This window comes from Amblyomma maculatum, chromosome 9 (assembly GCF_055883805.1).
Source record: "Amblyomma maculatum isolate TAMU_Amacu chromosome 9, ASM5588380v1, whole genome shotgun sequence".
Taxonomy (NCBI): domain Eukaryota; kingdom Metazoa; phylum Arthropoda; class Arachnida; order Ixodida; family Ixodidae; genus Amblyomma; species Amblyomma maculatum.
The window spans coordinates 127315331-127339977 of NC_139352.1; the positions used below are offsets into that span (position 1 = coordinate 127315331).

General features: G+C 43.1%; 1 protein-coding gene across 1 annotated transcript in view; it reads left to right on the forward strand.

Moving 5' to 3' along the window:
• Positions 1 to 18029, forward strand: part of LOC146180352 (uncharacterized) — a 43314-nt gene extending 25285 nt beyond the window's left edge. Inside the window, exon 5 of the mRNA XM_084580372.1 lies at positions 16416 to 18029. Within this exon, the coding sequence (XP_084436498.1) occupies positions 16416 to 16764 (349 nt within the window). The 3' untranslated portion in view covers positions 16765 to 18029. The remainder of the gene's footprint in view (positions 1 to 16415) is intronic.
• The last annotated feature ends 6618 nt before the right edge of the window (positions 18030 to 24647 follow it).

Sequence of the window (24647 nt, forward strand, 5' to 3'; positions counted from 1 at the left end):
TGACTTTGTATCACGCTTTGCATTGTGCTCTGGCTAATCTATAGCGTACCATTTTCATTTCTTGTCTTTTTCTGCCCTAAATAAAGCTCCAGTTTTCCGACATGATTTAACATCATGGTCAATTCATGCTTATTGCATTGCCATTCGGTTTACCTATGATGTACTTTCCGAATGGCAGTAGCTCGTAGCTTTAGTGTGAAGATTAGTCACAATTATTTCTCGCCTTTATTATCTGGTGGCTGTACTAATTACTGTTTGTTTGTGCAGTTATGAAACTTTAAGGAAGAGAAAGATAGTCTCACTCTGAGAATTTATTGAAAAACCTGAAGTAAAAAGGGCTTGGATATCAAAGTAATACATTGCAATAAATATTTTTCAGGTTATAAGGAAAATATTACTTTTGCTCTTTTATTTAAAAAAATGGCACAAATGTCTGCAGATTTCTTTTTACTGCTGTTTAGAAGCAATGGTCATTCTGATCCTCTCATTGGATATTTTGAGTCTCATTTGTCCATTTTCCCAACTGCATTAACAAATAGCTTTGGAGGCTGTTTACTGAGGAATAAATGTGTGATGAAGTCCAGTTAGAATGGGAGCTAGTTATGCAATGTTGTTAAATATGTAACATTTTTTTCACCTCAGCCTTTCCCTACAGCGTTACCAACACTATATCTGTGCAGTTGGTAATGCATGGGACTCATGGCAAAGGTTGGTTTGAAATATCCTTGAAGGTGCACTGTTCTTAACAAGGGGCTGCAGAGTCTCATATTCTAACCCAGGAAAATGTCTGGTGGTATGAATGGAGCATCTGATATTCAGAAAGCGATAGGTTGGCATGGTTGAGCAAAAAATTGTTTGATATGTCCTGGTAGGCCACTTATATTAAATATTGCTTGCAAGTCTTGCCTGATAAAGTGTGAAGGCATAAATCCTATATAGTTGTATGCCCTGGTTTCAGCACCAGGTAGAAAAATATATTGATGTCACTGAAGCCGCTTTAAATTTTGGAATTGTAGTTGTTCATTTTGCACAGCTGTGCTTACCTATGTCCTCCCAATATATTGCAGCTGCAAATTGTATTGCTTTGGATGTCTCCATTTGTGTCTTGCACCTGTAAAATAATTCCGTTAGAGGTCACTCGGGATTTTTGGACTTTTATAAGCTGTTAATGCATATTTTGTGAGAATTGAATGGATCAGAGGGCACACAGCTCCTCACTGCATTTAGTGTCTTAGTGATTTACAATGCAACTAGGCTTGGCATTTAAGTTCTTTTGTCATCTGTCATGCTAATGAGAGATTGATTCAAGCATTGAAGGGCATGATACTCTTTCAGGACGATGGTTATCACAATGTTTCAAAATTTCTCAAACAAGGGGATCTCCACGGAATATTTTGAGAGATGGACAAAATTTGAGCACCATGAGGAGGAGATGGAGAAGTGTGGCGAAATAAACTGAAAAATGACTACAAAGCAAACATCCAGGGATAAAAAACAACAGCACAGATGGCAGTGCACTTTTTATTTTTGAACCCATATCCATTGTATCCTTAGATTCCAAATGTTTATTTTTGTCCGCCTCAACACCTCGTTAGCGCCAGAGTGCATGAGGTTTATGTTGGTCCTACCTGATGGTGACATTCCGCAGCATTGCACCATGTCCAAAACTGGGACATTTTGAAACTATAAATCCTATAAATCCTAAAACTATAACACTATAATTCAATTTTTCATAGCAACGCACACCAGAAAATCGCTCTTGGAAGTACTAAATGTAAGTTCAGTCCTTGATTGCAATATGCCAATTTAAGAAAATGAAACTTTGAACGTAGGTTTGAAGACATGAAGGCATCTACTTAGAAGGTGAAGTAAATGTAGATACATCTCGCATGAATTAAAATGATAATTCAAACTTTGTTAGCACCAAATCCTGACAATGTGAAGAATTTCTACAGTCCCATTTTCTTCAATGGAATATAAATCTGGCTGGATAACTAAAAGGTACAGCCTGTACCAGCTCGGTTATTTCAATTTCGGTGCTATGTGGGAACTCGTTTCCCCAAGGCCATCACAAAGCAATAGTCACGACCCTTTGTACCATAAAGCAGAATTACAAAGGGATGCTGATGCTTGATATGTTTTATACCTCCAGCCGCAGAGCTCCCAGCACTAAAAATCATTCTGCGGTATGGCTTGCAGGCCACAATGTGCCTGCAGAGAAGACTGGCCTAAGTCTAACACAGTGATAGATACTTCAGCATTTCGTCAGTGGACTACAGGACTGATAGAGAGAGTTATGTCAATTGCATCACGATCATTTTAGGCATGGTCGTTTAAAGCAACACATATTCAGAAAATGACTACCCAAAGAAAGGTAGTGCTGCAAAAGCTGGAAGTAGTATACACTACGTACGTGATGGCCCCTCTTATCTCAGCTCGACGAATGGAGCTCCATGCAACATAAACAGTTAATTCATATGCAAAACAACTTTGCTATAGAAAATTTTAATTGCAAGCATTGTTTGTCCTGCTCATACATACTGGCAGTCGCGTCTTTAAACGTCCATGTGTGAGCAACTTTCTGCAATAATCAAGGTGCGCAAGCACCGCAGATGGCGAAAATATGCACAGCAATGCAGATTTCCCAAAAGTGATTCAGGCTTCGCTTGAGTGTGATAGGTTGGAGCTCAAATCTACTTTTTGTCTCTGCTGTCATCATGATATATGTTCATAATTCATTTTTAGGCCGGGATCACATCCCATTGCACCCCGTGAGTAATGTACAAAACAAAATATAGTAATGGCAAGACGCAGGATATGCGCTGTACATCCATGTTCTGCACGGGACCACCTTTTTTTTTTTGCTTTCTTTGGTCAACTAAATAACTCGGTGTATCGATCATTGTTCCTATCCCCCACAACTTCGAATAAACTAGGTTTTACTACACCTCCAAAATTAATATTGCGCGACAAAGAAAATGATAAAGCGTCGTCTGCGTTCACAACGAGCATGAAGAGTACTGAAACGATCCGCGCCCTGCAATAAATTATTGCATTCCGGCGGCTGTCGAAAAATAACAAATAAACATTTGAATAGTTTGTGGTCATTCCACCGGTTGGGTTGTGCGTGTGCTTTTCGGAAGGAGTCTTCGTTGTTTTCTTCTGTTCAATAAACACTCAGTTGCTAGTCCAGCCTCGTCCTGTCCTCTTCTTTCCTGTGTCTCGTCCTTTGGCTGGTTAAATATGACCCTTACCAACTTGCCCAGTCGTCAACCTTGTTGAATATATATGCAACACAGTTACATTGCACGTCTCGACCATTCACACTACGATTAAATCAATATATTGGCACGCTTCTTATATTTGTGCCCAGGCCCTGTCACGTTGAAGCCATGGGGTCCGTCGCGTTCACTGTATTTTCTTTCGGGGGGAAGTCGTGGTTTCTTCCATCACAATCTAACTATGGACATACGTGTCCCTTGTGCACACATCTTATGACACTATAAACAAAATTCCACGTACTATGAAAAAAAAAGTAAATATTCGTTAAATATTAAGGAAGCCCCTTCAGAAAAACAAGGGAGAGTGTACATCCCCCTTCCCAGTCTTTTTATGGGATGCACTGGAATCGCAGGCTCCAGAGAGCACGTCGCGAGCGCATTAGCAGACGACGCATCACAAGCCACGCTCTTTTGCGGGCTCTCGCGCAGGTTTTCTGAGGCCGTCGGCGGTTGGCGCTAGCGGCGTTACTAGCACTACTCTGCTAAAATGATTTAAAAGCGAGCGGTAGTCATGTGCTAATCCTTAAAACCAGGCAGATTTCGGTGGCTATGTTTTTGAAGTAAAGGTTTAATAATTTGTAAAAATTGACTTCTCTTTTGAACGTTTTATTTGTTTTTATCGGGGTTTCCGCAGTTGGCAGTAGGCAGAAGGTCCAACCACCATGGGTCCAACCATAGCCTCCTCTATTTTTGTCCAACCCCAACGCAGTACGCATCAAGCATTGCAAGACAAGCAAGCAAAATGACGGCGCTTGACGACCGGCGGGGCGCCGACGACTACAACTTCAAACAAGTATAAGCGGTAGAAGCATGCATCGAACAACATTTCTCTTTGCTCTTGCTTGTTTTAGGTCAAGTGTTTTGATCAGTGCTTTGTGTTTTTTATCGAACCTTTCATTTCCGATGTCTCGGCGCCTGTTTCCTTGAAGCTGCAGAAAGCGCGCTTTTTGTGCTCTCGCCTAGCCAAGCGTCGACGCTTCGGCCGCTTTTCGCGGTCGCCTAAGCTTTTGACTTTAGGGGTGCATAACGTCACAGCGATTAAGACTGCGTGCATAAAGCATTTCAACTGTCATGTCACTTAAAAGTGTTTCAAAACGTGTTAACAAAAGAGTAATCGGAAAGTTAAGCGGAGTTTCGATGGTGTTGGCTCAACATAGAGAAATTTTTTCGCGCACCGTTTTTCTCGCTCAGGCACAGCAGTTTCGAGAAAGAGGTGTCACACAAACACTGTGTATATATATATATATATATATATATATATATATATATATATATATATATATATATATATATATATATATATATATATATATATATATATATATATATATATATATATTTAATTTCTGCTGCGAGTACTAACAGTTAAGTTACAATGGCTGACATTTGTCGGCGTCTCTGTCAACGGAGCGCGAGTGGAGTGACCTGCTGACATGCATCATTGCCTAAGTTCGCAAAGTTGTTTTGAGGAAAGAGCGATGCACTGAGAGCATTTTGCCGTGCCCTAACGATACAATGATCGCAGTTTTCTGTAGTGTAATTAATTACTGAGGACAAAGTGTGGCCTGGCTTGTAGCGGCGTCCGGCCGATATCAGCTTGAGCTCGTGCGGACAGAAGAGAGAAAGTAAAGAAGAAAGAAAAAGGAGAAGGAGAAAAACGCGCGCTGCAACAACCGACGTCCACCACCGAAGCGGTGGCGGGTGCAGTGACGGCCTACAACAGATAAAAATTTAGTGGCAGGCTAGCCCCCGCCGCAAGCGGTGGTGACCTACGTGTCCTAGCCCCATCATTGCCAGCATCAGCCAACCTCCAACACCTTGCAAGCCCAGAGCGAAAGACGCCCGTCTGTTTATTGCAGCCAAATATATACAGGCACGGTGATGTCACGGTCGTCACGTGACTCGAATACAGACGCATGTCAGCACATCCGCCTTTTTGGATAACATCAGAAATTCTGTATTCACACATTTGAGGCACTAACTACTTCACAGGCAAATTTACAAGCTTTACGACCAGGTAACAGACAGCATTGCTCTGTTTAAAAAAACAATCCGCATGGTTCAGATCGAGCACGCACTAACACACACAAAAAAGATCACCCATATCCCCAGCGAATGGAAGGGCGAACTTTTCTTCCCGACCTCTTCACTGTGACTGGAGCCGAAGACACCTGGTGTTCAGCGTTTGCTTCGGCCAGACAGCTGTTTACACTGGCACACTGTCAGGCGCATCCCTGACTGACCCACCTGGCTCCTCCTGACCATGCTGATTGGGGAACTCGTAACTTCCTTCTGCTTTCCAAAAAATAGGCAAGCAGTTTAACATTCGTCGATTACGGTGCAGCAGGGCACCTTGTTCTGTGCGTACTACGAAGGACCGTGGGGTAGCTGAAGCACTAACTACAGTGGCCTTGGTTTTCAAGTCTTGAACCCAGACAGGATCATCGACCTCCAACTGAACGAGATCCCTAGCACGATGACGTTTGTTATAGTAACGCGCTTGCGATTTTCGATTCGAATGATCCTTAGCTGTAACATCAGTCATTCATCTCTGTGCTGGGCCCCGCAGCTGAGGTGCCATCGGAACGCCTGTCCTAAAGCGTTGACCCATCAGGATTTCTGCAGGACTGTAGCTCAGCACTCCTGGTGTCTCCCTGTATGCGAGAAGTGCGAGGTAGGGGTCTCGATTTAAGTACAAGTCGCTTGATTGTTTGCACCATCCTCTCCATTTCCCCATTAGCTTGCGGGTGCTTTGGGCTTACAGTCACGTGACTGAAACCATATTCAACAGCAAACCATGTGTCGCCGCACAGAAATTTCGCTGGCTCCAGTGTCGATTGTTGCACCACACTAATGCAAAAAGTCGATGCCCAGAATTATGTCATGCATGGTACGAGGTAACACAACAAATTCAGTCCTGTATCTTGCGCCACCCAATTCATCAGAGGCCAAGCAAAGGCTGACAGGAGTTAAAATTTCTCCCCCAATGCCACAAAATATGGTTGCTCGGTCCCACTAGATTTCTAAATGATTTCTAAACGATTCTAAACGATTTCTAAATGAAAGTGTCATCAGAGAGACAGCAGCACCAGTGTCCACCAAAGCAATTGTACTAACATTGTTCACTCGCACACACACTTTGTTCTTGAGCATGACAGTTGGGAGAGGTATGGGCGAAGTTGACCGGCCGGCGCCTTTACCTCTATCGGTCGCACCAGCTAGTTTCCCATGGATGGCGGACTGGAGTGGCAATGAAGTGATGGTGAACGTCTCAGAAGCAGGAGGATCAGCGCAGTCAGCGCGGTAAAAGGGGAGTTGGCAAAGGGAATCAGGCGGCTGCCATAGCGCATTATCTTAAAATCGAGATGGACGTCGTGCGGAAGCACGTGCATGTCAACGACGCTGTCAGTACTGGGAGATGTGTCCACTGCGGCCGCAAGTTTACCAGACTGGCACCTCTTGGTTACCATAGAAGTAGGATGGATGCCTCCGCGTTAAACGAGAATATCTGATGGCCGTCTGTTGAGGTGGTTCAGACAGACATTCCTCCTAAAGTAGTGATCCAGTTGATGTCGGTGTTCGTAAAATTCAGAAAGGGACCGGTCGTGTCTATCCTGGCCGGTGTGCCGCTCGTTATTACATTGAGCCCACTAAGTAGGTTCGTCCATACGTGGCTCAAGCATCAAGCATGCATGGTGCGGTTTATCTTGGGCGGCTCCTTGTAGCTGTGAGGTCAACTCTTCACGCACGATTTGCCCAACCATTGAGGCGATGTCTTCAGAAGCAGGCATGTCTATGGTGGCGACACTTGTCACATTGAATAGCCGACCAAATTTTGGATAACTTCGCCACGACTTGAGTGCCTCGAACGTGCGAAACTGCTGCATCATGTCAGCTGTAGAGGTAAGGTTGTCTTTTGCGATGAGGAAGTTGCATACATCTTCGGCAATTTCTTTCAAGAGGTGCCCCACCTTGTCCTCTTCAGACATGTTTCTGTTGACAAGCCGGCAAAGTCTGAGCACTTCCTCGATATACTTTGTGCATGTCTCACCTGGAACTTGAGCTCTTTGTGCAAGGGTCTGCTCGGCTCTCTTCTTCTTGGCTGAAGTGTCACTGAAGCACTTGGTCATTTCGTCCACAAACCGGGTCCAAGTAGTAAAACCTTGTTACAAGAGACACTCAAGGGACCCGAAAAAGATGTCTCTTGTAACCAAAATTCTCACCAACTCGTATGTGCGGCAGTTTAGATTCCCTTATTTAAATTCAGTTCCATATTAGTGTCCTTTTTTGTTGCAATATGCCAGGAACCAAGAAGGGGTGCCTCCTCTTGACTTGGAAGTCAAAATGTCCCCGTTGTTTCAGCCACTGTCATCACATTCCTGTGTGACAAACAACAGGGACATTTTGACTTGCCAGTCAAGAGGAGGCACTCCATCTTGATTCTATGACATAATGCAACAAACAAAGGACACTGATATGGAACAGAATTTAGGTAAGAAAATTTAAACTGCCGCACATACAAGTTGGTATATTTCAGCTGTGTTTCAGCATATCTGGGTTAATTGTCTCTTTTAAATAGTGAAGAAGTTACTTTAGGGACTGCAAAAGTTGCCCTTAGTAACAAAGTGTCTGTTGTAACCATGTCTCTTGTACGCAATGTTGTTAACATGCAAACATAGGAAACCGAACTAAACTATTTTCAAGTGTCTTATAACTGAGTGTCTCTTGTAACCATGTCTCTTGGAAAGAGATTTTACTTGTGTCCTCATGATTCTCAAGCCACAGGAGGGCGGCCCCGGCGAGAAAGAACACAGTGTTACCAAGCTGAGCAGTCGGATCCCAACGACTGTACTTGCTGACTCAGCCAGTCTTCAATATTGTCATCAGATTCACCCATAAACGTGCGGAGTTCACGATGGGGCGGTCAAGACCTGGGTTCATCGGAAGGTTGTGTGTCAGCTTCTTGACTATATATGACGATGACGTTGGTTTCCGACTGGAAAGGTGACAAAGCAGATTATACATGGCCAGCGGACCCAGGGGGACATACGCAGCCGACTTCCACCAATATATTTGCGGAGGGGATGTTTTCATTCACTGATTAACGATGATGGGTGGTGAACTCGAGGCAGAGCAGGTAGCCAGGCCAATGTCCCTTGCACTTTGTCTGCCTCGTCTTCTCACCACAGCCACTTTCACTTTCCGTCAGTCGCTGCGTAGCGTGTGACAATATCATCAAATATGATTTCTGGCAGTCGAGCTACATAATACCTTATGGTATTACTGCTCCAATTTAAAGCTGGCCAAAAAACGTATCAAGCTACCAGAGAGAACTAGAACTGTCTGGAACAAAGTGGAAGCATACTGCTTGTGGCTGTGATCGCTGCAGATATATCTCAGCTTATCGTACGCCACAAAGAAAGTAACAGCCACTTCTGGCGGCACCCTGCATGAGCAAACAGTAAGGCCCCTCTATTTTTTTAAAGGTAGCGAAGTGTCTTGGTGTAGTCGCGCCTCCTTGCGATAGGCCGGTTAGCAGCACGTGACCTCTTCGCCGCCAAGCTCCGCCCAAAGGGTCCAGCAGTGCTCGGTGCGCCGCTGAAATGCACGACGGTTTGCACTTGCGAGCATCATATTGGCCCATTAGGCAAGCAACAAGTACTTCACATATCTCCATTGGAGGTTTAGAAATATATAGACCTTTTCAAAATTGGCCAAAGGGCACTGCCATATTGGAGACCGGGCTGTGCTCATAGCGCAGGAAAAAGCTGCGAATTCTCCCCCCACGCCTGCTTCACAGCCCAGTCAAACCGGTTTCTCCCAGGGTCGTGAAAAGGTCTGTATGCAGTACTTGATGCTTAAGCGGACGCAAGAAGTACGTGTCCGAACTCGAATTTTGAGCATATGTGTGACATGCGACTATATGTCGGCCTGCTGTGCCTTCCTTTTCCATTCCTCATGTCAATGATAGCAGCAACAAATTTTGTAATATTGGCGCCTCATGGATGCTAGTAGGCACCCTTTATTAAGCGATACCTTATACAGCTCGTTCAGCCGAAAAGCGGTCGGCATCGTAGTAGTAGTTGGTGTCGGCCCCACATCCCGAAAATAATTGAGGACTGCGTAAGAAAAAACTTTTGACAATTTGTGGATCTAGTGATGTTCATTGGTGGGTGGTACGCAATGCCGAGTTAACGAAAAAAGGGATTGATGAAAAAAAAAATTAAAAATGGTGAAAGGGGGCTTCAAAGGTGTCAAAACGAAATGCAAATGCTTGATGATGTTAAGATTTCTAGCGTCCATTTGATAAATTCACTGAAATAATTGGGAAAAAAAATGAAAAAGTGAGCTTCAAAGGTGTCGGAATGCTCAGAATGAAATTCCAATGCTGGTTGATGCTAATCAAGAAAATTTTGAGTGTTATAGATCAAATAAAATAATAATAATAAAATTAAAAAGTTGCAATAAAAGGCGTCAGGATACTCAGAATGAAAATCCAATGCTTGATGATGCTTAATATGTAAAATAAGTGTGCGATTCATCAGTCAACTGATATAACTGAAAAAGGAAACATGGGATAAAGAGTACAAATATGTCAGAATGCTGAGTATGGAAAGCCAGTGTTTGCGTATGCTAAGTATTGGTGCCTGGAAGATAAAATAAAAATTAAACCACAGAATAAATGAAAAAAAAAAGCTTCCCTGTGTGTGAAACGCTATTGCATCATTAGAATGCAAACAACGCGTTCCACTGAACGTGCGCACAGGGACGCGCCAAGTTTCAAGGAGCGCCATCCGAGCTTATTGGTGACTTCGCCCGGTAGGCTATAAGGAAACAAAAATATAAGGCAAATAAAGAACAGAAAAGTGAGGAAACATAATTCATGGCTTTTTTATCGCGTCATGCTAGAATTTATTTTATTCTTGTTCTTGGAAGGTATGCATGGGTTCGTAATCCCCAGTTGCAGGGAAACTGACTTTTTCTCCAAAATAAAGCTATAGGAATACTGTGTAAACTAAATCAACTCGAGCCAGAAAAGTGTCAAACACAGTTCTGCCGAACGGTTACAAATGCAATGTCGCCGATTGCATTAGAGCTCTGTGTACAACGTTCCGAAAAGTCAAAGACTCGGAATCTACTTATGTTTTATTTAGGAAACCAGCCCAATAAGTTTACTGAAATATTGTTTCTATTTGTTTGTTTTGAATTTCAAAGCACAATTAGCAATTTCCTAGCCGCTGTACTGAGGTGAATGGTTGAGAAAAAATTACCGACGATTACGTTACTTCCTAATGCGAAATTTGAGTGCAGCAAATAAGCTGTTTCACCTTTTCGACAGATCGAGGCAAAGAAATCGAGCAACACATGTATGCGCTATCACAAAATTTTTTAGAGCGCGCGAAGAAAGGAATTAAGTTCGAGCCGGCGCTTTGACAACCGGAGACTCGCAGGATGAGGGGGGAGGGGGGCGGCGTGTACACCCAGCGGCAAACGATGGGGGCAGAAGCGCGCGCTGCAAGCGGACAACGCGATAAAGGGAGGAGGGAAGAGATAGCAGCGACTGACTGATGCTGCTGACGCCGATAGTGAGTCAACCCCAGCTGCGGAGTTGGTTTCAAGGACAACGCCGCCGATGCTGACGCAAACAATATGATACCCTCGCTTCCGCAGCGCCAAGAACCAGGTCTAGCCGTGGGAAGGTGGTCACGTATTCGTCGACGTGCCGGGGCCTACGTGAAATAACCGGCGCGTCGGCAACTGAAGAGCATCCTATCCGCCACACAGGAACAGGAGGGGGGGGGGGGGATCCTCCCCTCCTCTTTCTGCATGGCGGCGACGGTGTTCTATGCAGTCACGTTATCTTGACTCTCTAGCGGCGTCCAGCAGTATCAGTCGGTCGCTGCTAGCGCTGGGGGGATGAAAGGGGGGCGGAGCTGGTTACGAGGCCGACGACGACGCCGACGCGAAACGCAGGAACGGACGCCAAAGAGCTGCGCTCTAAAATGAGCTGGCTCTTTAACGCACGTTTTTATTTCGACGTTCATGTGGCGCAGGAATGTGTAAACATGTAAGTTACTGTCCCTGTCCTTTGCAGTGTCCTGTGCAGCATAGGACACAAATCTGTTGAATTAACCGGTTTATGTGTGCGCCGAGCGGGGCTTATGAGTATGCAGTATGCATGAAAGAGAGCGGTGCATGATCTGCTACCGCTGCCCCTTGGACCCCTCGAGGGGTTGCTCGTGTAGTTGTCGCTACCTTTAAAAAAATAAAGGAGCCTTAGGAAATAGAACAAAACTTTGCAGAAATACTTTATTCTAGTCTGCTGCATGTGCCATTTTAGAAAGGGCACATACTTGATTTTTCATGAGTGGTAGTGCACATTTTGAACCCCAGAAGTGTATTGAGTTTGCACTTTCTTGCATTCATCTTGTATAGGATGGCAAGTGAAAGAATTGTTTTAAATACACAGGGTGTCCAAGCTAACTTTAACCTAGGGTTAAAAAAGGAAACATATGAGGTAGGCCAGAGAAGCCACTTGTATACAGCTGCCAGCTATGTGGCACATCACAGGGAATTTTTATTTTGCAATTAACTCATTTGTAAGGAAGATAATTTTTCTAATTTGTTATCGTCTGTAGAGAACAAATTGATTTACAAACTTGGAGAACACCTTCTACAACTCCCATTCCATTTATTTTCTATAAAGAAAGTGTCATGTGTTTTATTTTTCAAGCTTAAAGAAAGCCCTTGAAATACAAAAATATATCTCATGACTAGCGCAATCGCATTCCGTGATTGAGCTGCTCTCAACCTGGGTTCCAGTGAACGAAATTAGCTGCAGCCTTGGCTTCACAAACTCTTTACAGCAACAGGCTGATATGTGTGCAGTGGTTTCTTCGTCCGCTTGAGGCAGTCGGCGCACGTACGGGACGGTGCAAGTTGCAGATCAGCTTACCGATGGGACTGGGCTGCCTAGTCACGGTCTTAGCTCACTAATGCTTTAGTCATGGGATATTTTTTGTACTTCGCGGGCTTTCTTTAAGCATGGAAAAACTTTACACGTGAGGCTTTCTTTATTTGAAATAAATTGAATGGGGGTTTCAGAAGGTGCTCTCCAACGTTGCAAATCACATTTATTGTCTAAAAGTAATACTTAGTATATTAGAACAATAATCTTAATTACTAATTTATTGATTGCAAAATAAAAATTGCCTGCGGTGTGCCAGATGGCTGGCAGCTGTATACAAATGGTTGCTCTGGCCTGTCTCAAATGATTCATCTTTTAACCCTTGGCTAAAGTTACCTTGGTCACTCGATATAGTATCTGGTTTTCAAGTAGATTCAGTGCCCAGAAGCTGGCTCTGTATTGACAGATAGTCGTAAGTTTATTTTTTTTACTATGTTACAATTTAATGAAAGAATATTGGCTTACTGTTTGGGCTATGATGTAGGGCGTGTGGTTTCTCTCCTGTACACTAAGCATTTATGAGCTTTTATTTTGGTGTGATAATTAGCTTTTCATTTAGGTAACAAGAGTAGGTTTTGAAGGAGCATAGACACCAAATTTTAGTGGTATTTTTCTTGTTGGTTATGGTATGTAAAACATTTCTGTATATCGATCCGCTCGCAGTTTTTGCCTATGACTGTTCAATAACTTATAATAAAATTTTTTTTGTCACCAGTGCGAGTTTCAGCAGCTGAGAGATAGCTATGACTTCACAGTCAAGTCTAGGTCACGTGTGGCATCACAAAATAGCGATATACTCGCTGGTTCTTCACTTGTAGGCATTCCTGTTCTTGAGGCAGGCTGGCTTTATCACTGTAGGGAATTCAAACGACACAGGAGTGATTATCTTGTCAGTTTTCATAGGGTTGCAGCGGAGTGCCAGTAGTAAATGTGCAACGTACAAGTCTTCCAGGACCGAACTGCACGTGCCCGGCTTGTGCCCCCGTGACGCGCCACTCGAGTTTATTTTCTTCTGCCGTTCGGCTGACGTGGAGTATTACACTTGAAGCACCACATTGAGACGTCAGTGGGAGCTACAGGCATCCTTCCTCGCCCAAACGAAATGGCACTCGGTTTTTTTTTTTTTTTTCATCCGTCACGTGACCTAGATTGACTTTTATTTCACAGCCATCGCTCGGCTGTTGATATCGAAACTGAAAGAGATGAGTTAAGAAATTCGATTATAAATTATTCAGTAGTCGTAGGTGAGGACGTAGTGATTCGTTTACAGTAATGTCTTAGGCATCATTACAAAGGATAAAGCACGAACCAAAAAATGAAGTGTCTATACTCCGTTTACAGCAGACTGCTTTTTGTCACAGAGAAACTGTATCTGGCAGTTGCTGCTACCTTGATTGTATCCAACTACTATAAAATGCAGCATCAAGGTGGCCAAGGGGCGCTGGCCGCTCTTCGTTGCTGCATATTCAGGTGGAGCCTTTATTACGTAGCCCCCAGTGATGCATCGAATGAATTGGGCCTGGACCACTAGGAGCTGTTGAAGGTCACGGCTCTGTTGTTTCTCAGGGGGGGGGGGGGGGGGGGGCTCTGTTCCCATCCAGCTGGAGCCTCCATAATTTAGAAATTGAGTAATATCCTCATAAGTAGAAAGGTATTTATTAATATTGTCACGCATGTTGAAGCATGATATATGTGCACGTTAGACATGTTTTATTCCTGTATGAATGGAGATGTTGGGCTCATATGCCTGGCAGTTTTAATGTTTTAACGTAATGTGTATGTTTAATGGGAACTGGATATGCGCTTGTATCAACACCTGGCAAGGAAGTGACTTTGGTTCATAGTAGTAATATCTTATGCACAATGGATAATGCCATGTTGAAGTGGCTGGGTGGTGTGAGGAAATTTCGGCTTTTCTCACTGTTTATCCACATTGATGTCAAGTAGCCAAATTGTGCTTGTGTAATGCTGAGAACAGCTGAACACAGCTGCTTGTAAAATTTGTTATCATTGCTGTTTCCATTCTTGCAACCATTGCAGCTGTTACCAGGAAACTGAAGAAGAGCTTTTTCAAGAGGACACTGCCTGAAGACAATCTCGGCTTAGAAAGTCACAAGTTATAGAAAAGCATTGCTGAAATTATTAATGCAACATTTGGTGTTTGTGGATATTGGAATTCTGGGGGGACTCTTTTGTGTGAGCCCAGCTATGCTTATGGGCTATGGCTAAGTGCATGTCACTGAACAAGCGTTTTAGTGTATGGCTCTGTACTGTGTATACGAATGCACTTTGAGCAGTAGGCCTAATCTATTATGCTATCATGACCCTTTATTTGGGCCCTTTGTTCTCATTTTTTTTTATGTCTAGTGCACACAATAGGATTCCACACAATAAACATGCATGGAGGAATTTGTTTTGCTGTTACTGCTGCTGCAAATTCTTGCCAATTGTTAACATTTAGTTTGCCTATTCATTCCCGTAATTCTTTTCTCTAATTGAATTGCTCCTACAGCTTTTTTCTGCTAAATATTTATTCTGTGCTTATGCTCAAAAGAAAAAAAGAAAATTATTGTGTGACTGCCCTAATTTGCTATTGGTAAGAAAAGCAAAAGCCACTGCTTGTTGATCTGTTTATCATAATGAAACATTTGGTTTGGTCACTGCAATTTTGTGATGTCTATACCCATTCCAGTAGTTCGATGCTATGTTAACTGCGAGGCAGAGCCAGAGCTCGATTGCTTTGTTTTTTCCTGCTAATGTGAACTCTTTCACATCACAGCTACTTACACCTTGAAGGGCCTTCTTCATTATAGTGCATGCTTCTTTACATGAGGAAAGTGAGGCTCATTCTTTACTGTATGCATTTTTGCTTGCCATGAGGTGCCAAAACGAAATTCTTAATCAGTTATGGCATCTTTTGAAGCAATATTCTTCGAAGGCGTTTTCCACAGATCAGCATTATGAACACTTTGGGAATGAACGGGGCGATCCACATTTATTGGTATGCACATAAACGCCCGTTTTATACTCATTTGTAGATTCAGGAGATATCCCCTTTTTTTGCTAACTTTGTAATGGCACTGGTTAGTCAGCTTGTTATATTGACTTTTATGTGTGTGCTTGAAATGCTTGCAAACACCAAAATTATGGGCGACACTTAAGCTGCACGTTTAAGAGCATGACGTGACAGTGTAGACTACCACCTCACATATAAAGCTTCCCTTTACCGTACCATATAAAAATGCCTGCGAGACTTAAGGATAATGTGAATGCAAGGTTTTGGCAGGCTGAATCTCATACCCTCCCATATGAAAGGAGGGCCCTAAGTAGGCAGTTCCTGGCAAAACATGATGTCAGGTAACCCTATGTCTAGCCAGTGCATGGCCATGTTGGCTGCCAGCGTCATGCTCAGGATTTTTCATTCACAACGCTGTTGATTTTCAGTGCATGGGGCCTTTACCGCTATAACGTTAAAATGTTTGAAGTGGTAGTAGGAAAATTTCTGGCTAAGATAATGAATGTGCTGTCTTTGCTTCCTTTTCAGATTAAAGGAGAATCCTCCAGCATTTTTCATCAGTTGGAACATTCGACCAATCTGTGGCTGCTTTTATGTCCAAGCCATTCTTATTTGCTCCCTCATTTACTGCAATTAAGCTGGTTCACTGTTTCTGCATTGTTGCAAACATTACACTGCTACATTTTTATTTGATTGTGTTTTGCATGCTGCCCTAGCAAATTCCTTTATCGCATATATTTGCATCGCCTATATTCATTTTACTTTGTCGTGTGAAATATAGCTCGTGCATTTCATGCATTACCTGTCCAAGGGCTTTCAACTTGACTTCAATGTTTCCTTGTAGCCGTGCTTTATATCCCGGATGGGATATCATCCTAATTGTTATGCCTGTCAGAAATACTCTGTCTTTTACTTTGACACCAGGATGTGTCATATTTTGACGGGCTCAATTTCTGATCACATGCTTCAGTAGTACAAGATGTGATTAAGGCCTTTTTTTATCATTCATACTCTTGCAGAGAACTGGGCCAGCTGTAACACGAGTCTCGAATTAGTGAACACATGCTCTCTCTTATTATGCAGGCTCATCTACAACTTGGAGTCTAGATGGCTTACCACATCAACAGGTATTGCCAGATGGAAGCTAACTATTCCTGTGTGCCAAGTGCAGATATTCCACGATGCATCTCAGTAGATTCAAGCGACACCAGAGGACACATACTGGAGAGTGCCCATTTCGTTGCAGTGGTTGCTTAAAGAGCTTTGCAAGGAAGGATCAGCTGACAACACATTTTCGCATCCACACTGGGGAAAGGCCTTACCATTGCAGTCATTGTAGCAAAAGTTTTTCAAAGAAACCAGACCTGAGCAGGCATCTTCGAGTCCATACAGGCGAGAAACCATACCAATGCAAACTATGCCCTATGGCTTTTAGTCTGATTTTTAACCTAAAAAGGCATGTCCAAACTCACAAACGTAAAAATTGTCACTCTTGCTAAAAGGCATTTGCTTGCAAAAAAGTTATGCAATCTCATGAAAGGAAATAACACATCCACTCTTTGAAGGCTTGACATGTTCTGTCTGTATGTATTTGCCACTAGCATCACTGTTTATAGTTAAGTAGCACGCACCGAAGTTGAAAATATGGAAAGATATTTACTCCTTTGAGAAAGCCTGTATTCATTTTTTTACACTGAATTGATATGGCGCTACTTCTAACTCATCGGATAGCTGTTTCCGCTCATGTGTTTGTACTAAATTCTTCGATTACGAATTGTGCTTTTGTGAATTTTGATGCAGCTTACTTTAAAGCATTATGGAGACTTCAGTAACTGGATATGGCTATACACATACTAAGGTTCCTATTTCTCTTAGCTGACTTAAGCTTAGATCTACCAAGCCACTTGGCAATGCCCAGTTGTAGGCATAACTTTTGAAGTGCAGCAGCAAAAGAGACAACATTTCTGTCTTCATAAATGAACCACATTGCCTTCTTCAAAATGGCAAGCAACTCGTTTCATCTTTGTCAACTCAAGGCACTTCGATATAACAAGTGATTACTTTATCTTTCTGCATTGTTTTAATTTCTTAGTTTTGTTGTTTATTTGTAGTTGAATGACAAGCATATTTTGTTAAGAACATTGCTGTTGTAATGTTCCCTTAATCTGATACGGTCATTCAAGATGTGTAAGGTGTGACAAACCACGTAGTCGGAGAACTTGAATTGTCTGCTTATGAGGTGTGTGAAGGAACTTTTCTGGGCATGGATGTGTGTTTCTGCTTTTCATTGGTGATTCATATTCATTTAGAATATTCCTATGGCTGATGTTCCTCAACTCCTGTTTATTGACAACAGCATAATTGTCTGCAATGCCTGCCTTACAGAATCAAGGCAGGTAAAATGTGGCATGTGCTTTTTTTTCTTTATCAGAACATGATTTTAGTGCTTTGTGTGTTGAGTTTTGTTCCACAGTATTTTCCTTATTCTAGTGGGACATGAGAGTCCTCTTTTTGCATTTGTTGGATCATTTTAGTTTTCGAGCATTGCAAAGAGAGTTGATTTGCAATTGTCTTGCAGGTTCATTCAAAATTGTTTACTTTGTATGACTCTTTGCATTGTGCTCTGGCTAATCTATAGCGTACCATTTTCATTTCTTGTCTTTTTCTGCCCTGAATAAAGCTCCAGTTTTCCAACATGCTTTCATATCATGGTGAATGCTTGCATATTGTATTGCCTGTCTGTTTACCTATGGTGTACTTTCCGAATGGCAGTAGCTCGTAGCTTTAGTGTGAAGAAGGTTAGTCACAATTATTTCACGCCTTTTTTTGGCTGGTGGCTGTACTGATTACTGTTTTTGCAGTTATGAAGCGTTAAGGAAGTGAAAAATAGTCTCACTCTGAGAATTTTTGAAAAAGCTGAAGTAAAAAGGGCTTGAATATCAAAGTAAAATATTGCAATAAATATTTTTCAGATTATAAGGAAAATTTTACTTTTACTCTTTTATTTAAAAAAATGGCACAAATATCTGCAGATTTCTTTTTACTGCTGATTAGAAGCAATGGTCATTGTGATCCTCTCATTGGATATTTTGAGTCTCATTTGTCCATTCTCCCAACTGCATTAACAAATAGCTTTGGAGGCTGCTTACTGAGGAATAAATGTGTGATGAAGTCCAGATAGAATGGGAGATGGTTAAACAATGTTGTTAAATATGTAACATTTCTTCACCTCAGGCTTTCCCTAAAGCGTTACCAAGACTATCTCTGCAGTTGGTAATGCATGGGACTCATGGCAAAGGTTGGTTTGAAATATCCTTGAAGGTGCACTGTTCTTAACAAGGGGCTGCAGAGTCTCATATTCTAACCCAGGAAAATGTCTGGTGGTATGGATGGAGCATCTGATATTCAGAAAGCGATAGGTTGGCATGGTTGAGCAAAAAATTGTTTGATATGTCCTGGTAGGCCACTTATATTAAATATTGCTTGCAAGTCTTGCCTGATAAAGTGTGAAGGCATAAATCATATATAGTTGTATGCCCTGGTTCCAGCACCAGGTAGAAAAAAATATTGATGTCACTGAAGCCGCTTTAAATTTTAGAATTGTAGTTGTTCATTTTGCACAGCTGTGATTACCTATGTCCTCCCAATATATTGCAGCTGCAAATTGTATTGCTTTGGATGTCTCCATTTGTGTCTTGCACCCGTAAAATAATTCTGTTAGAGGTCACCCGGGATTTTTGGACTTTTATAAGCTGTTAATGCATATTTTGTGAGCATTGAATGGATCAGAGGGCACGTAGCTCCTCACTGCATTTAGTGTTTTAGTGATTTACAATGCAACTGGGTTTGGCATTTAAGTTCTTTTGTCATCTGTCATGCTAATGAGAGATTGATTCAAGCTTTGAAGGGCATGATCCTCATTCAGGACGGTGGCTATCACAATTTCAAAATTCTCGAACAAGGGGTTCTCCGCAGAAATTTGAGCACCATGAGGAGGAGATGGAGAAGTGCGGCGATGTAAACTGAAAAATGACAACAAAGGAAACGTCCAGGGATAAAAAACAACAGCACAGATGGCAGTGCACTTTTTATTTTCTAACCCATATCCATTACATCCTTAGATTCCAAATTTTTATTTGGCTTTGTCAGCATCAGCACCTCGTTAGCGTCAGAGTGCACGAGGTTTATGTTGGTTGTGCCTGATGGCGACATTCCACGGCATTGCACCATGTCCAAAAGTGCGACTTCTTGAAACCATAAATCCGTTAACAAGTAGGTGCACGACCGGTCAGGAGGGAGAGCGCATGCTTCTCCAAGACAGGCCGTGGCTAGTAGTAATAATAAACGGGAAAGAAAATGCAGCTTTTGAGAAATAGACAATAATGAAATCAAGTAAAAGTAGAAAGTGGGGGCCGCATTATGAATACGTATACAGTAAAATCTCAATTCAGTAGAAGGTTATAATTACCTTGTGGCCCTAGAAAATTGCTGAAAAATGTTTTCACCACAGGAACTTTATTTAATGAACACGAAGATGAAAGCTGATAGCAACAATTTTTTGTTAATTTTTCAATTGCTTTGCTTTCACCAACTGTCGAGAGTGCTGAAGAATGGCTTGAAATTGGCAAGCGCCACCACTGGCCATTTGATAATGCGACACAGTAGCAGTGGCCCGTCTTCTTTAAGGATACTTCCCTGCATGGACTGCGACTCCCGCGGTAAAGAATCCTCGGTCCGCACCATGTTCAGTGTACTCGGCGAGTAGAGGAAGCATGTGAATGCCACCAGGAATAAAACTAGAAGGCCGGTGACACATGCTGCAATGTCTAAATTGGCGTGCATAGTCATCGAAAGTAAGTTGTCCTTGAGAAAAGCAGAATGGAGCTGGAGGTGGGTGGCAGTAATGGGGAAAACCCTGACATGCGGTAATTACAATAGAGTCATAACGAGTATCGTCATCGTATATTGTCTTCCTGATAAATGCCTGAGCTCTACTTAAAATCAAATTCATCTTCATTCCTAATTTACAGTTGCAGCCATTGAGGCAAGCTGGATGACATCATTGCCTTCATCAACATCATAATTGTCATCAATTCCATCAGAAGCAAATACAGGGTACTCATGCACAGAGCACATTTATACCCTGCAGATATGTACATAGAGTAAACTTTCAGTGCATACCTTGTAATTCTAAAGCAAGTGGATATTTTAAGAGGCTCCATGCACAGATTTTAAGACGAATAATGTGACAGCCTCAATCTGGATGCTAAAAGGACTGAGTATATCATTTGAGGTGCTTGCTTAGATGGAGCGGTCGTCATAGCTGCATGATACCCCTATGTAAAATTTAGAGGAGCAACCAGCATGTTTCCATACAAATGGATTGTCATACTACGAAATTTATGCACGTTAAGTTCGAAAGAACTCGTGTTCACAAAGGTGACGCATGCTATTAGATGTGCCAACTCCATAGTCTACCAACACTATAATTCAATTTTTGATAGCAACGCACACCAAAAAATCGCTCTTGTAAGTACTAAATGTAAGTTCAGTCCTTGATTACAAGATACCAATTTAAGAAAATGAAACTGAATGTAAGTTTGAAGATGTGAAGGTATCTAATTAGAAGGTGAGGTAGATGTAGATACATCTCGCATGCATTAGCATATGAAGCAAAGAAGCCAACAGCCTTGGCCTCGTCTTTCCTTCATGTATTATAACGAGCACCCTCATTTCCCTTTCATTTGTATGCATAAAATAATGATTCAAACTTTGTTAGTGCCAAATTCTGACAATCCGAAGAATTTCTACAGTAACATTTTCTTCAGTGAAAATTAAATCTGGTTGGATAATAAAAGCCATAGCCTGTACCAGCTCGGTTGTTTCAGTTTGGGTGTTTGTGGGAACTGTATGTTCCAATGCCACCACAAACCAAGTCGCGGTCCTTTGTACCATAAAGCAGCATTACAAACAAGGGATGCTGATGCTTGATATGTTTTATACCTCCAGCCGCTGAGCTCCCAGAACTAAAATCATTTTGCGGTATGGCTTGCAGGCCACAATGTGCCTGCAGAGACGACGGGCCTAAGTCTAACACAGTGATAGATACTTTCAGCATTTCGTCAGTGCACTACAGGACTGATAAAGTTATGACAATTGCATCACGATCATTTCAAGCATAATCGTTTAAACCAACACATATTCAGAAAATAACTAAGAAAGGCAGTGCTGCAAAAGCTGGAAGTAGTATGCATTACGTATAATGGCCCCTCTTATCGCAGCTGGACGAATGGAGCTCCATGCAACAAAAACAGGTTATTCATATGCAATCAACTTTGACATAGAAAATTTTAATTGCAAGCGCTGTTCGTCCTGCTCATACATACTGGTAGTCACGGCTTCAAACGGCTGCAGTTGATAGTGTAAGAAACTTCTTACAATAATCTGAAGGTGCGCAAGCACCGCAGATTGCGAAAATATGCACATCAATGTAGATTTCCCGAAAGTGATTCAGGCTTCACTTGGGTGTGGTAGGTTGGAACTCAAATCTACATGTTGTCTCGGCTGCCATCATGATATGTTCATAATTCATTTTTAGGCTGGGATCACATTCCATTGCACCCGGTGAATATGTACAAAACAAAATATAGTAATGGATGCAGGATATGCGCTGTACATCCATGATATAGAATGTTCTGCACGGGACCACTTTTTTTTTTTTTGCTTTCTTCGGTCAACTAAAAAACTCGGTGTATCGATCATTGTTTCTATCCCCCACAACTTCGAATAAACTAGGTTTTACTACACCTCCAAAATTAATATTGCGCGACAAAGAAAATGATAAAGCGTCGTGCGGTTACAACGAGCATAAAGAAATAAAGAGTACTGAAACAATCCGTGCGCTGCAATCAATTACCGCATTCCGGCGGCTGTAGAAAATGAACAAATAAACATTTGAATAGTTCGCGGCAATATATATGCAACACAGTGACATATTGCACGTCTCGACCATTCACACTACAATTAAATCAATATTGTGGCACGGTTCTTATGTTTGTGCCCAGGCCCTGTCACGTTGAAGCCAGGGGGCTGTCGCGTTCATTATTTTCTTTCGGGGGAAGTCGTGGTTTCTTCCATCACAATCTAACTACGGACGTATACGTGTCCCTTGTGCACACATCTTATATGGCACTATAAACAAAATTCCACGTACCAAGGAAAAAAAAAAGAGTAAATATTCGTCAAATATTAAAGAGGCCCCTTCAGAAAACTCAAGGGAATGTGTACATCCCCCTTCCCCGTCTTTTTATGGTGTGCACTGGAATCGCAGGCTCCAGAGAGCGCGTCGCGAGCGCATTAGCAGACGACGCATCACAAGCCACGCTCTTTTGTGCGCTCTCGCGCAGGTTTTCTGAGGCCGGCGATGGTTGGCGCCAGCGGCGGTACAAGCACTACTCTTTCAAAAGGATTTAAAAGCGAGCGGTAGTCATGTGCTAATCCTTAAAACCGATTCTCCGCTAGGGGGCCAACGGAGGCGCATGTGCTTCGTGTGGGCTCCGCGTTTCGAGCACCTGCTACAAGGGACAACACCCGGATACGTCGACTGCGACACACGGACAAGAACCGTGAATGTACAAGGCACATTTCAAGACCTTTTTTACGCAAATCGGAGCTCGGGAGACCGAGCTCCGACTGTCTAAATCCAGCGTCGCTCCGGCGCCCTTGCTTACCCGAACGCCAGGCCTAGTGCGGCGCGAACGCCACGGCGGCAGTCATGGAATACGCCGTAGTTGGGACGAACGCTTCTCCAGCCGAATTCGAAACGCCAGACTGGAAGACAATTGTTTCTTACCGTACCAAGAACCCCAAAGCTGAGTCATTAACACCTCAGAAGAAAAATGAGCAGTCCGAGAAACCGAAGGCGAAACCTCTCCCTCCGCTACATCCGAAGAAACCGCTACCCCGACTCCCGGAGAAGGACTATAAAATCATCTACAGACCAACGGGTGGCGTAGACATCACGCGCTACACCGAGAAATCTATCAGACAAGCGATCGCAACAGCGAGCGGCGTCACCGCGTCCGCGGCCGAAAACGACCAATCTAGAACCAACTCTGCAAAAAATGTGATCACCATATCGACGCCGGTGCAGGCAAACGCACTACGCTACGTCGCAGTCAAGCAAATCCAAATAGAAGGCAAACACATTGTTATGACGTCGTACATCGCCCCTCCGGACAGGGCCCTGCAAGGCATTATCTATAGGGCTTACGATGGCGAAACGCACCAAGAAATGATGACCGAATTCCGAAAAAGAAACCCGGACATCGTTCAAGCACGCACCATGGGAAGAACATCAAAGTCCCTCCTGCTTCACTTCGACGCGGACGAACTCCCAGATAGCATCGTCTACTTCGGAGTCCTGTACCCAGTTTACCCCTTCATTCCTAAAGTAGAGGCGTGCACAAACTGCAGAAGAGTCGGTCACAGAAGAGACGTATGTCCGGAGCCACCACAACAACGGTGCCTGTACTGCGGAAACCAACACCTGAAAGAAGAAGTCTGCGACCCGGTCTGCATTATCTGTGGAGGAGGGCACCGCACAGGCGATAACAGCTGCAAGAAGCGATTTCAACGACACCAAAAGAAAATGTCGGAGCACCAATCAAGACCCAAATCACGGACATGTGACGACCCAACATCTACCGAAAGGAAGGACCGCTCGAGCTCCTTCCCGTCCTTGGACAGCGGACGCAGCAGCAGCCGTAGCGGACGGAGCAGCAGCGGCGGACGAAACGGAAGCAGCAGCAATGGAGGAGGCGCCAGCACTAACAGCCGGACTCAGAGCCCCGGGCCGAAACAGGTGAGCTGGGCAGGAGTGGCCTCTCATGGGAAGGGGATGGAGCTGCAGACATTACAGTCTAAACTAGATCAGGCACTCCATCACATTCAAATTCTCATGGATAGAATCAAACACTTGGAGGAGGAAAATAGTAAACTAAAAGCACCCGCCATATCTAAGGACCCACCTCCGAAACCACTCCCATGCCGGAAGTCACAGAAATGGAAACTACTGTGACCGCCTCAGTCGAAACCCCAGTAAGCGTAGTTAGCAAGGAAGAAACACCTCGCAAAAAACGAGCAGTAGCAGCTGACGTAAAAAATACCTCAGTGGAGGATAGAGTCCCAAAACTTGAACAAAAAGTGGAGGAGCACAGCCAGAAACTCGATAGTCTAACCCAAAGAGTTGATAATTTAACACAAAGACTCGAACAACACATACAGGATGTAAATCACAAATTCGGAGTAATTGACACCGTTTTACAGGAAATTTTACACCGGCTTCCCCCTTTAGCTCAAGGGGCGCCAATCGATCTATCAA